Source organism: Nilaparvata lugens, chromosome 3 (genome assembly GCF_014356525.2).
Source record: "Nilaparvata lugens isolate BPH chromosome 3, ASM1435652v1, whole genome shotgun sequence".
Lineage (NCBI taxonomy): Eukaryota > Metazoa > Arthropoda > Insecta > Hemiptera > Delphacidae > Nilaparvata > Nilaparvata lugens.
Window position 1 is genome coordinate 25,545,119 of NC_052506.1, and position 15,454 is coordinate 25,560,572.

At 32.3% G+C, this 15,454-nt stretch overlaps 1 protein-coding gene across 2 annotated transcripts in view; it reads left to right on the forward strand.

Moving 5' to 3' along the window:
- Positions 1 to 15,454, forward strand: part of LOC111043786 (protein Wnt-16) — a 59,877-nt gene that overhangs the window by 17,050 nt on the left and 27,373 nt on the right. The window contains exon 4 of one of the 2 annotated variants that reach the window (XM_022328832.2): positions 14,373 to 14,550. In XM_022328832.2, coding sequence (XP_022184524.2) covers positions 14,373 to 14,550 — 178 coding nt within the window. Of the gene's footprint in view, positions 1 to 741; positions 10,033 to 14,372; positions 14,551 to 15,454 lie in introns of those variants that run through there. The other variant, XM_022328841.2, reaches the window with a different exon arrangement.

The following is a 15,454-nucleotide window of genomic DNA, read 5'->3' on the forward strand; positions in this document are numbered from 1 at the left end:
GCATTGAAATATGAACTCCATAAGCTTCAGACTCATGAATCGTTTTTGAGGAAAAGATAAAAGAAATATATTCATATAAAATGAATAAGTAATGAATTCATATGATATTTCAATGAATCTCATTCTATTTGTAAAATTGATGCCCCCCAAAACATTTTCTATCCAATTATTGAACTTGTAGCTAACCTTTCTTAGTTTTAATATAACCCTCGAATTTTTCTTTTCAATTTTGATGTTGAAATTGCATATATTATTCAGAATCGCGCATCTTTTAGGCATAATAGAATATAAAGTACCCATTTCTGTGTTTAAAATCGGCCAAATATTGCTTGGTATGTCTCTTCATAATCTGTCAACTTTGATTCCATTTAACCTTGTGTGATTGGGGTGCTCTTTTTTTCTTTCAATATTTTATTTCTTGGAAGCAGCTAAACCGTTTAAATAGGTCACTTTTACAGGATTTTGATTAAAAATTTCACATCAAAAATGTTTAATTATGTGACTAGGATGATGAATTATTGAAAGTTCAATTGAATTTTGTTGATCTATTATAGCTCAAACCTCTAAACAGCTTTTTGCATTAAAATATTCAATTTTTCACTATGAGGCTTGGGCGTTGAATTGATAATTAACTCCTTGTTGATTTAAAACTCTCTGAACTATTGCACAGTTTCTTGCATTAAATCCAGTTTTCACTATGTGGCTAGGATGTTGAATTAAAAGTTGGTTTTAATCTTTTAGGTATGTCGCATTGATTAGTTGATGAACAGAAAGAAGCAGTGCTGAAAAAGCACACTCACAAGGAAATGTGAGAAGGCAACAAACATCTTCGCTCTCGTTTGCTGCATTGGAAATGCGAACAAGTATTTGCCCCAAACATCTATCAGCTAAGAGACTGTACAACTTGAGATCAAACACTTAGGAAGTTGTTGAAACTAGTGGTTTGGATTTGTGCTTTTGAGAACTCAATCATAACACAGCATATAGTTTGACACACCTGTAACACTAGAAACGATTTTTTCAATTGGAAAGGGGGGAAGTGTTAGTTGAGCTAACAATCTTATCCATCTTTATTAGACATAAGACACAATTGAACCTAAATGACACAGTATTTAGTGTTAGAAGATAACTGAAACTAGGATAGGTCTTTTCACTTGTAAAGGGGTTTCTTCAAAATTGATTTGAAGAATCAATTATTTTTAAGAAGAAGGTGAAGGTTCTGAAGTTTGGTACAGTTTGACATAACTAAATCTAGAAACGTTTTTTTTATAATAATTCGATTGAATGAGAGACTGTTGACAAGTGAGACCTGAGTTGGCAATCAGTTACTAAACAGTTGAGGTTTAAGATAAAGAATACTTTGTTATTTGTTAGGTTTTTGAAATAATGTAAAAGTGTTGGTGGTGAGAGCAGTTTGTGAGAGCATCAGTTTGTCATGAGCTGTAACAGTAGAACCGTTGTTCAGTCGATTGTTGTACTATGTGTGGTGGTGGTGGGGGTGGAGTGCGGGGGAGTGGTGGGGGGTGGTGCCCCGGGGCCCAACTGGATGTACCTGGGGGTGACGGGGGTTGGTCCGCCCATGCAACGCAACCCAGCTGCCGGAGGACCCGAGACAGACGACGCCGAGACGGCCGAAGCCAAAGCGGTCTGCAGCGCCATCCCGGGACTAGTCGCGCAACAAGTTGATGTGTGTTTAGACCACCCTGACACTATAAGGTCGGTAGCAGACGGGGCTCGGCGAGCGATAGACGAGTGTCAGCACCAGTTTCGGAACGAAAGGTGGAACTGTTCGACGGGAGGAACGGAGGACCAGAGTGTGTTCGGGTATGTGTTGGAGCGTGGCAGTAAGGAGACGGCGTTCGTGTACGCGGTGACTAGTGCGGGCGTCGTGTACGCGGTGACGCACGCGTGCAGCTCGGGGAACCTCACGGAGTGTAATTGTGACGTGGGGAAACAGGGACAGACCACGCCTGAAGGGTGGAAGTGGGGCGGATGTAGTGACAACCTCCAGTACGGCATCCAGTTCGCGCGCCGGTTCGTCGACGCCCCCGAACGCATCAAACCCTCCACCGCCGTCACCGCCAAGGCGAAGCGCGCCTGGAGTGTGCGCACACGCATGAACATACACAACAACGAGGTGGGCCGACAAACGGTGGCCACGCTCATGCGAGTCCAGTGTCGGTGTCACGGTGTGTCAGGATCCTGCGAGCTGAAAACCTGTTGGAAAACTATGCCGTCTTTCGACGAGGTGGGCGATCTCCTCAAACGCAAGTACCGCACAGCCGTACAAGTCAACCGAGGATCCATTCTAGGCGTTAGTCACAACAAACGCGGCCGTCCCCGTCGCAAGCGGAAGGCCAAACGCCGTATCCCACTCGCCAAAGCGGACCTGGTGCACATCCACAAGTCCCCCGACTACTGTGTGCATGACCCCAACCGAGGCATCCTCGGCACGCAGGGTCGGGTCTGCAACAAGACGTCCAACGGACCCGATTCGTGCGACCTGCTCTGCTGTGGGCGTGGCTACAACACTCAGGTCATTAAGCGCGTCGAGCGGTGTCACTGCAAGTTCGTCTGGTGCTGCTACGTCAAGTGCAAGACCTGCGAAACGCTTATCGATCAGCACACCTGCAAGTAGATCAATGCCAAAATTATCAATTACTATGAGAGTATCAGTACAAAGATTTGAGTGAGAATACTCATCCGGAATTGAAAGCTTGTAGATAAAGTAGCATTGATGAAAATTTGATTGTATCAGTACAAAAGTAAGTGGCTATACTCATCCGAAATTGAAAGTTTGGAGATCAAGTAGCAATGAAGGAAAATTGTTCTAAAAATTTGATTTCTTTCAATTAATTTTTTTGAGTAGAAGAATATATCAAAAACTAAACTAAGAATATCGATTTTAAAAATTATTAGTCAAGGGTAGATGTGAACCCTTACAAATTTCTTTGATATTTAAAAATATTGTATCAAGAACTAATTAATAATATCGATTCTAAAAATTATTGGCCAAGTATTGATGCATGATGAATGACAGTGTTTTCTAAACATATAGATTCTCATTAAAATTTGAGTATCGTTGAAAAGGGTAGTTGTGAACCCTCACACACTGAGAGCCCAGCCACACAGAGAGCGATTTGCGATCCTTACGGGGATATAGATGAACATATCTAAGATATAGATTCCTTCAGGATTACAGACTCGGTCTCTGTGTAACCGGGCCCTTACTTTCTACCATGTTTTACAATATCGTATCTTGAATGTGTATTTATCCAATTATTCTTTTTAATACATACAAATGTATCTCAATTTAATTAAAAATTAAAACTATTGTGCGACGGTAGAACCGACCCCATTTTAAAATATTTTATACGAGAAGATGTGCACATCTAGATTTGAAAGAAAATTAGGGTGAAACCTTGAACCTTGCTTTAGTATGAGAATATATTCTCATTCAAAACTACAACATTGGTGGTTAAAATTTTACAAACTTTGTAAATATCTTGCCAATTGATTATTTCCATTTTGATTGTTAATCTAAGGCTATACGCTCTCATCCAAAACATTGCTTAAGGTCAGTTGAACTTTTAATAATGTTGTTATTATTATTCAATAGATATAGAAGTTCACGTCTAAAACAGAAAATTCAGATTTAGTTGAACATTATATCCTGTAAAGTTATAGATTCAAAGATGTGGAATTTATAGACTATTTTTAGAGCCACCAATGCTGAACAATTATCTTTATTTTCAAGGATAGTTCACTCTTCCTATTTTTCTTGAATTCCATTTTTATGTTAGAAAAAAATGTATTGTCCTAGTATGAGCCTCGGCAACTACCTCTAGATTGAGTAAAATACTTCATTTTTTAAATCTATTGATTTCATAAATAGTTTTGTATCAAAACGAAAAATAACCTACATATTATTTTATGTATTTTTTAGATCATCTCACAGATGTAGAATCTGGTAAAATAATTTATTTCCTATGAATTTACTGAAGAAGTATTATTATTTCATGACAACATGAACACTCATTACTGGTTGTATCATATTGAATTTTCTCAATATTGAGTATGAATGTGTTGTATGGTGGGTATTTTCTCCATTTTATTCGTATTTTAATTGCGGTGCGAAGACGAAGAGTATTCTTTATCATTCCCAATAATATGAGTATTATTATTATTATCATCCTCGTATGCAGTATTATTGTCTTGAGGGAAGCAAAAACTTATTTAGTTCTCCCTACTTCATTTTTAGGTTTCCGTGATTCTATTTAACCCGATAAATGTATTCCTGATTCTATTAAGAGCTTTTGTGCAAGTATTGAGTGAGATGGTTAATAAATTCTATATTTACAAGCAAAAACATCCTTCTACTACAGTTTTTAATGTTGACTAAGGAATAGTGGTCCTATATCAACGCTAACATTATATCTAGATATCAGAATATTATTAAAATTATATTCGGATGAAGAGTTTATTTATTTTACCTTTTTGTAGTTTAGAGTAGATTGTTTTGAATTATAAATATTCTATTCTTCAATAATGATGTATTATTAGATCCCCTTATTTGATAAATTTCCATATAGTTGTCATAGATATTTTCACAATGTTTTGTTTTCAACAAGACCAATTTACAATAACGTTATTAATATTGGTTCCTTTAAATGTTGAATACAATGTACAACACTTGGCCTTCATACCTGCATGTACACAAGTCTCACTAGATGTCAAACACCATTTATTCTCAATTAACTTCATCAGTTATCATAGTTGTATATAATGCCATATTTTTGTAGACTGTTATTGTAGTTTTAAAGCAGATTCTGTTCTCAATAAGTTATGTCAAATGTTGATATTGTAAATGTTTCAATATATTATTTTTGTACATAAGAAAAAATGATAATGCACTAACAATATGCCTCTTCCATTAAGCTATCTAATCATTGCAGTAACTCATTTCTTTTTAAAATAAGTGGTGATTTGTATTAAATGTTTTCATGTTTCCGTCAAGTCGATATCAGAAATAGAAATGATCAAAAATCGTTCTCACAATTCAATAGGAATAAGTTAAAGTAATATAAATTGATAGTTCAACGTATCTAAACATCACATTTTAAGAATGAATGCATTTTAGCTAGAGATTTGACTTGAAATACTTTTTTGAAAGCATTTTTATGTGAGAATATAGGCTACTCCTTTTATTATACTCTTCTGATCAACAACTATAATGCTAAAGCAGCAACAACAGATCAACTTTGTAAACTGTTGAAAATTTCTATGCTTAAACAAGTAAACTACCTCTTGATTAGATAGTAATTTCACGATTCAAGTTTTTCTCCAGTTGTAAAATCCCATTAAAAACTCATTTTGTGCAATAAGCAATTTTTTTAAAGTGGTGAAAGTGTGAGTGTTAAAAATAGATGTTATGAAGAAAATGCCTCCATTAATAAACTAGCCAGCAATATTTCAAAGTACATCTACAGATTTTAAATGACATTTGTTGATATAAGCCTCTATCTTGATTGTCTATCAAAGTGACATTTAACCCAGCTACATTTGGACTGTTGTATAGATTAGAATTGGAACCGTTTTGGGTTTTAGCCTGTGGTACTTTTCTAGAAGTTGTATAATTCTGAATGATTGAATAAATAAAGCTATGATGTATTTGTAATAATGTTCACATTTTATGCGCATATGAACTAATTACGCTTTTAGTGTAAGAGGGAAAATTATCATCACATGAAATACCATTTTTCAAATAAGTAAGATATTCTATGTTAATCTGTATCAGAATAATATACAGAAAAGTACTCTATTATTAAGTATGAAATTAGTATTATTATGAGATTCCTAGAGAAGCCACTATTATTGACAAAATTATGAAATCATTTCTATTCACAAGTTCTGTAAATGATTACCTGTTTTAGTTCGTTGAATTGCAATATGGTATTTTTTGTACCACTACTTTTGAACATGCGGTTAAATATTTTGGATAACACGTTTTTAACTCTCTAATCAATGAATATGACTCTTTTCACAATATCTTCTTTTTTGTTAAAAATAGCTAGTGCCTTCCGTGATTTTGTATTACTGTCAACTATTTTTTTTTTGTTCTCTATATAATATTTGTGTTATTTTCATATTATTTGTTCATACTATTTTCAAAAGCTGTACTACTATAGTGAGGTCCACGTTACAATGGCAGTGTGTGATTTGCAATGGTGTTGCTATCCTTGTCTACCATTCAACAAAGCAGATGGCGCTATCTCTTTTACGCTTTGCGATGTTGCCACATCGTTTATCAACAATGTAGAAATTCAACTAATTGACAAAATATTTAATCTCAATCATGACAATTTATTATTACATCTTTAAAAAATATATTTTCTTGACAAATAAAATATGATTAACTTTTTCAACAATAATGAACAGTTGAATTCATCAGATGTACCAGTATCAGCTGTTTGGGTGGCAAGGCTGAGATCTAGCAACGCTTTTCTCCTATCTTCCTACACTGCCATTATAACGTGGACCTCACTATAGTAATCAATCCTTGACTGGGTTAATTTCAACTAATTATTTAGAAATGCATCGCATCGTTGTTTTTTAGATTGAAATGTTCTAATAAGCTATACTGTAAAAGTGTTCAATATTTGCGTAATGAGCACAAACACTAATGTCCACTATTAATATGGTTGTATTTCCCAATTTGTAATCAGTATTTATTATTGGTCTGCAATTGTATCGTTCCTAGATTCATTCTATTTAGTTTAGACTTACATATATTTTGTACAAATTAAAATAATTGATCATATTTTGCATTTATTTGGTAAAATTATTTGCAGCTCAATTTACAAGCTGTTGTTCTAATACCTTGCCTTTTTATTTTACATTTTTCACCTTCTTGCCAGACTTTTGCAATTTATTATCCTACTTTTTTTAGTTTAGTTTAAAATATTTTAAGAGTTGAAACTCCATGTAGCAATTTTTATATTTAGTTTTCATCCAGGAGTTTACACAATATTCATATACAAATATTTCAATAACTATAACATTAATCTAGAATAGTTTACTCTATTTAGATGGGCCTTTTGCCTGAGCCATTTTATGAGCTTTAAATATTGACAATCCCTCAACCTTGTTCCTAAACAATACCTTGCGCAATATATTATATATTCGAATATTGTAGATAATTATCAACATTTTGGTTGTGAACTTTTATTTTAGTCTGCTTCATTGCAATTATTGTGTCATCGATTGAAATTTCACTAGAAGTCTAGTACTGATTGTGAGACTAATGTAGGCTCTCACTGTAATGCTATCATCTTGTAATTTGTATATTATTCAGGAGTTTGTACGCTGTAACTGAGTAAATTTTGATATTGTATAGAATTTGCAATTTGGTACGTATAGATAGTTTGAAAAAACATGTTAGAAGTTTTGATGGTGAGTGTTTGATTTTACAAGTTTGTTTGAAATTTATATTAAATATGATTTGCTATTGTGAAAATTTCAATACACTATAAGTATTGGATTAGAAGTGTTTCTGATATTATTTTTCAATTTTCATTTTTAAATAACTTTTTGTTTAATAGTAATAAGCTTATCTAAAAAATTAAAGAATCAGTTTCAGTTTTTATTCTAAATTTCTCTTGATAAACTTTACCTTTCTGTAGTTAGGTACATATTTTTAGTTTTTATTATTGTGGAAATCGTCCTGTAATGTCTGCAAGAATGGAGGTTGATACATCAATTATTATAAATTAGTGTTAATTTGGAACAAACTCGAGCAAAATCTCTCTATCTTATTTAGATAACAAACTTTAAATTCTGTCATATCACCAATATTATGTGCATTTATACATGATTTTGTGTAAATGATTTACACTTTTCAACAATAGATTTAATTTGAATCTTTATGAGAACATTTTTTTCACGATAGTTTTAGGCTTCTTTCTATGTCATTAGAAAATTTCGATAATTTATTATTAATTGTCTAGCATTGAGAGAAAGTTTCTGTTAGAAATGATGTGCTAGTACTCGCATTAACTTTTATCATTTTTTCAATACAAATCACATATGAATATATAAATTCATACAATGTATAGACATACATAATATTTTAAAGAAACACACAGGACACACTAAATACTTTTGAACGTCCATTTTGTCCAAATATTTCCAATTCTGGAAATAAGATGAATAAAATTATCTAGAGTAGAATCAATGATACTCCATGTTATTACTTGAAATATTTTATAAAGCTATTCTATAGTCTGATGTATTATAGTGGATAAGACATTCTATACTAGAAATGCAATCAATGCATGTAGAATAAGTTTATCTTTTTTCACATACTTTATTCCACAGGCGAGTCTTTTTATTGCACATTCTAATGCTACACTATTTATCCAAAAAATACAACAATAATACAGATTGTTTCATGTATCTCTTGTATCATCTACTATCATAAAAATACAAGAAAATTCAACACAATATCAATAAAATGACTGTTTTGAAATTAATGAAATCGGTTCACAGGACTTTTTTCATTAAATGATATTAACTTACATTATTATAATGATTGATGACAACTGGTTTGTACAGGATTATACTTTGAACAATTCAAATTCTGCAACTGATTCACTGCCTTCCGAGATTATAGGTAGAATTCAAATTGCATTTGAAAACATCAAACTGCCATAAAATCTCAATTCTATTGTTTTATCATTGTCTTGAATGTAAAATAATGTTGAAAAAGTCAGTATTAAATCTCATTTGAAAACTATTCCAATTTATAGGCGCATTGGCAGCAACTTTGAATATTTCAAATAGGAATAATGTTTAAAATCTGAACCATAAAATTATCAGACTTATCAACTTATCTGAGCAATTAGTTTATTGGTTTCAGTTGATGAGTAATAAATAGATATAAAATACAAAACGTATTTGATTCTGGTTTTTTCAATATTTGTGTTGAATTATATTTATAATTAGAGTGTGAATTTAAGTATGGATTAATTGAAATATATTTTGATGCGAGCTTCCATGAGGTTTTGTAAAATAATACTAAAAGGTATTATTTTTTGTGTATAATCATACATAATTTACTGTGAAAAATATTTGAAAAATGTAAATTTATTCCAAGTTCAATATTTAAAAAAGTATTTTTAACATTTCCGTAATCAATTTCAGCTATACTTTCATCCATTCACTCGTCTCTCGTTATATCTGACGACATGCAATTTCCAAATAAATATAAATTCTAGAAACTCTCTTATTGATAAGCATAATTAAGAAGAGAAGTATAATCAAATAATCATTGATAAATATACGATCTTGAATGAATATTCTGTTTACAACAATGCACAATTTGATATTAAATCCATCCACATACTCAATTTTCACTGGTGTTGCATAAAATCGTCCATCTGATGTGAATCATCACTGTATGTACAAACTTAATCAGAACAAATTCCAGTACTAAAATATTATTTTATTAGAAGACTGTATTTTGTTGATTAGTGTTCGACGAAATATATTTATTTTTACTATTAGAAGAATTGTTTAATGTATTTGTAGAATGATTGAGAATATAGCAAGGTTCTCTGAAAGCAGTAGCATTTATTGTTTCGGACTCACACAAGATGCATTTTATAAGCTTTACTAACTGATCACAAAATACCTCGTTCAAATAATCATAGATTTCTGTAAGTTACATAAGCATGTGTAATCACATTCCTCAACACAGAAAATTATTATTGTAAAATATATTATTATATTAAATATTATACACACTATTACGCTATAATAAACAATATAATGTACCTCCTACTTATAGTGTTATACTTTGAATATTATTAATCATTAATTATGTAATAATAATGGTAACTTATAAGTATGTGATCAAAACAGGGTTATGTGTGGTCAAATTCTGAATGTTTTTAATATTTATATTTGTAAGTAGATGATACTTTCACTTATTAGTGAAGTTTATGAGTTGAAAATAAAGTATATCAAACTCAAGTGTTTTATTCATTCTATCATATATATTTCAAATTTATCCTCTACCTACCAACTATTTCTGAAATTTCTGTCTAAAAGGCACTAATGCTCTCTATTATACTATTACTATTACTATTAAAATATCAGGCTATCAATAATCATAACAGAATTTGGAGGTATAGATTGAGATATTATTGGAATATTAATGCTATTATTACGGCCGGTTTCACAGAACACGTAGCTATTGAATCTGATAAACTATTGAAACTATATTAATTCTATAGTTTTAAGGGTTCATTAGATTAATAATTATCCTAAAAACCGGGCCTATATGTGTAGTAAGTACAATACCGTACTACAGTAAAAAGTCATGGATTCCACTTTTCTTGAAAAAAGCTATTTTTTCTTGAATGTTAACAAATTACATGAGAATTTACTCCAAGATGAACCAAAAACTTTTTAATAATTAATTTACACAGACTTACAAAAACCTTGATTAATTTATACATTCACACTGCTACGGTATAACATACCTGGTGAGAAACGACGCAAATCTCAAAATTTATCTTTTGGGTTGCCCGAATTTTCTATCACTCTGTAGATTCTTCATAAGATTTGGAACTACTACAGTAGGTAAAGTGAGGTCCACGTTATTATGTTAGTGGAGAAAGATACGAGAAAAGTTTTGCCGATTGTCAGCCTTGCCACTGCCTTCCTGTAAAGGGGAGCTGATACCGGTATATCTGATGTAATATTAACTATAGTAGGCCTATTCATTTTTTATTAAAATAATCAAATATATTTCATTCTTCAAGGAAATATATTTTTGAATAATTATCAAATAATAAATTGTCATGATTGATATAAAATATTTTGTTAATTGATTATATTTCTACATTGTTGAAACACGATCTGGCAACGTCGCGAATCTTGAAAGGTATAGCGCAATCTGCTTTGTCGAATGATAGATAGACAAGGATAGCAACACAAATGTTAATTAAATACTGCCATTATAACGTGGACCTCACTAAAGGCCCTACACTGGAGTTCTGTTACCCGTTACCATTGGACCAATACTGACGAATTACTGGATAGACGGATTTATTGCTACTTGGTTTTTCTGAATATGTCACTAGGCCTACTAGATACATGCACTATAATAATTACACTGTGAATAGGAATAGGATATCAACTACTGTCTGAAATTTAAATGATTTAGGGCCGTTTGCACAGTCAAAGCTTAAATTGAATTTAATCAGCTGGTGGCTTAAACTCAAAATGAATCACATTATAACGAACGAGACTTGATATGGATTTAATCAATACCTACTATTACTTCTATTAAGTAATAGTAGGTATTGATTTAATCCAGTTTAAAATTAAATTTAGCTTAAACTAATACTATGCAAACGGCTTTTCGGAGAGTAATTGTTAAAAAATGAACCTTGTATACAATGTTGATATTTATCAGAATTATGGTTAAATCTGACAGCAGTTCAAGGTTTTAATGTATCTTATTTATCATTTAAATTAGAGTTAATCATAAAATTTACATGGTGACAGAGTGTTTAATAAATATTTCATAGATTTAGTATGATACTATAATATGATAATTAGTATGATACAATTAGTATTTACTTAGAAATAAGTCTTAATCACTACTCTAATGAAGAATCATTTATCTACTTGCCGCTATGGAGAAGTCTACTAATCAATAGGCTACTGAATAAGAAATTGAAGTAGATTGGATCTCAATTTGTGTCACTTTTATGTGTGGTTTTGAGGTGGAATAATATTTTTGGAGGGTTTCTATCGCTTAGGAGTACCCTACTATGATCGTTTGTAAAAGGCAAGTACCGTATATTGTTTTTGTAATTGCATGTCTACAGTTTGTTAATGGAAAATTGTTTAATTAATTATTGATAATTACTGATTGTATTCATCAATAGTACAAATTGCTTAAAAAAGATACAATTAGTAGGCTATCTAGATGACAGTTTTGTTCATCTATTTGTACTGAGTTAATTATCAAAGCACCTTATATTTATAAATAAAAATGAAAAGTACATCAACATAATAAATCTCAAATTAATAAAATTGGTAACAAGTAGGATACCGTACTCTATTTATTTTGCCAGTTACCTATTTATAGCCATAATCTTTCAAAAGTGAAGTAGGCTATAATGTTTACGAATTTTTCAAGTCATTTTATTATCAGAAATAATCCACCGTAATGAGTCTAAATTACTAGGGGATGTTTTATAACTATAATCAGGCTATTTTCATGTTGTTCATAATCTTTCTGAAACTGTTCGTTCATAGGCCTACACTATTAATATTATCAACCGCCTTATATCAAACGTTATCCACACCATAAGTTGGAATTATCAAAAGTTGTAATAATTTTTTATGCAGATAGATAGCCTACAGAAATTAAGTTAACATGAAACATGGTAATACTAATCAATTGAAAGTGAACTGTAGCTGGAATGTTGAATATTTGAGCTACGCCCGGTCTACACTAGATACCAGTTTTGACAACATCAGTTACTATAATATTATAAAGATGTAGATATATATACAAGGATAGGTACTCTTCATAGTCTACAGTAACTGTAATTCTGAACAGCCTCAAATAAATAATAATGTAGACTTGCTCTAACGCAGTCCACTCGTAGGCTACATCAAAACATTCCTAAGATAAACGTTAGTATGTGAAATTTCATCGATTGCAGTCTCCAATTTGAAAAAATGAGCGTATGTCAAGTGAAGCTCCTATTTGTATATGATCATAGAAAAAATATAGCATAAGAAGATATCCCATGGTATAGGTAGATTATGTTCCTATTTTTAAAAATTTTTGTCAACTCAAGCCGACTACTGTCTATCATTACTGTTTTGCTGGGGTGAGAGTGGAAGAATGGCACAGTATGAGAGACTATACCAGCGTCACATAACTTCACGAAAAAGAACTACTGGCACTATTGTAACCTGGTCATATGGGACATATATATGAATCATATATTTATCTCATATTGATCAGGATTTTAGAGTTTTCAAATTAAAAGTTCAATGAACAGTATTTTGTCTTTGAACAATCTTTGTCATCGACAGAAAGATTGTTTATTTTATTTGTTGTCAATATTAAGGTTAGCTTCTCTCTGTTTCTAATAACAAACGTGCCGCTTGTGCGACAGATAGAAATATGTACTTGAGATGGCTTGTAATTTAAAAATCTGGTGTGGCGCACTCACACATCTTTCCTTGCCGTTATGAAAATTGATCACCTGAAGCTAGTGTTCCCGCGCATCTCAAGTCTACTATTCAAAGATTTGAGCCAGCTGGTGACAGGGCAATAACGTTGGGACACATGAGGTCTGCTATCTCTTAATTAATAGTGAATCATTTAATAGAATCAACAGTTGCCAACAGTTTGCAATTGGATAATCACATTTTCTCAAATTTCGAGCTTATTTTTAATTGTAGGTGAAAATGTTACTGAACATTAATTGTAGATATTCTCATTCTCAATCTTTTCCACACCAAATTTTTGGTTTAAATTGTATCTGGAGCCTGATAATTGAGATTCTAAAATCAAACTTTGCATAGATGGGGGCGGAGCTCCTGAAATTTTTACAGATATGTGACTTGTGGCAGTTGATAGAGCTTATCAATGACTATTTTAGGTATAACTTTAATCAAAATCGTTGGAGCCGTTTTCGAGAAAATCGCGAAAAACCCTGTTTTTGCCAACATTTTCGTCATTTTATCCGCCATCTTGAATCGCATTTGATCGAAATTGTTCGTGTCAGATCATTATATTGTAAGGACCTTACGTTCCAAATTTCGAGTCATTCAATTAATTGGGAGATGAGATATCGTGTACACAGACGCACATACACCCATACACACACACACACACACACACACACACACACACACACACACACACACACACACACACACACACACACACAGACCAATACCCAAAAACCACGTTTTTGGACTCAGGGGACCTTGAAACGTATAGAAATTTGTAAATTGGGGTACCTTAATTTTTTTGGAAAGCAATACTTTCCTATCTATGGTAATAGGGCAAGGAAAGTAAAAACTCTAAAATCCTGATCAATATGAGATGAATATGATTCATATATATGTCCCATATGACCAGGTGACACTATCGGCTTGAGTTAAAATTGAAAATTGGAACATGAACGCCCTACACCATGGGATATCTTCTTGTGATATCTTCTCTCTATGATATGATTCAAATTATTGTGAATAGATAAACGATTATCACTGACTGTTTCTACCAATCATTGATTTATTTCAAAACAATAAAATGTTTAATTTGCTTGCAGTGATCTGTCGTAAATTGCACGAAATGAAACTGATCGACGAGAGTTATTGTCTGGACGAGCTGCAATTCATAAGGAATCATTACCGGAGGGCCCTCATTAATTTTGTCGAACTTGGAAGAGCGTCGAAGGAGAGTCGAGATGGAATTAGTGGAGCTATATGTGCTCCCAAACCAAACAGGTATGCTATTTTCTATTCATTTACATTTTTAATACGTAGGTAGTAGCATAGAGATAAGATAGCATAAGAAGATATCCCATGGTATAGAGAGTATATGTTCCAAATTTCACTTTTAATTCAAGCCGATAGTCGTAGTAGTTCTTTTCGTGAAGCCATGTGACGTTGGTAGTCTCTAATAGTTTGCCGTTCTTACACTCTCACCCGGCCAAAACAGTAATGATAGACAGTAGTCGACAGTAATCGGGTTTAGTGAACAAAAAACCTGCTTGAAACTTGGAACATAAACAACCTATACCGTGGGATATCGTCTTATGCTATCTTTGCTCTAAGAAGAATGTTTACTCTGACAGTAGCAAGTTCAATGTGATTTGATATTTTATCTAAAAATGTTCATTTGTTCGTTAACGTTGAGATTAGCTTCTAAAGGTGCGTACAGATATACGCGACAGATATACGCGCCGCGAACATGAGCAATTCACTTTTAATCAGCTGATTATATCTGTATTTTTACAGAAACGGTAAGATACAGATATAAAAAGCTTGGCTAAATGTGAATTGCTCATGTTCGCGGTGCGTAAATCTGTATGCACCTTAATAAGTCATCCCACTTTTCTGTTTCTATTGATAATAATAATTTATTATAGTCTATTTTTGTGAATGAACGATTTGGTTTACAGTTTTAGTAAGACCTATGTGGATGCTGATACAAAAGTGATCTGTTATATTAGTTTTTATTGTTGAACTCATCACATTATTGTGATTGAAGGTTGGTACATGATTCTGATCCATTTTGTATTCTAGTAGGTTTATTTATAAAGGGTTTCATACCATTTAGATAAAATTCCGAAATACTCGTTTGAAACCAATGTAATTTTATTTAAATGAATATTTAAGTCACCTGCAA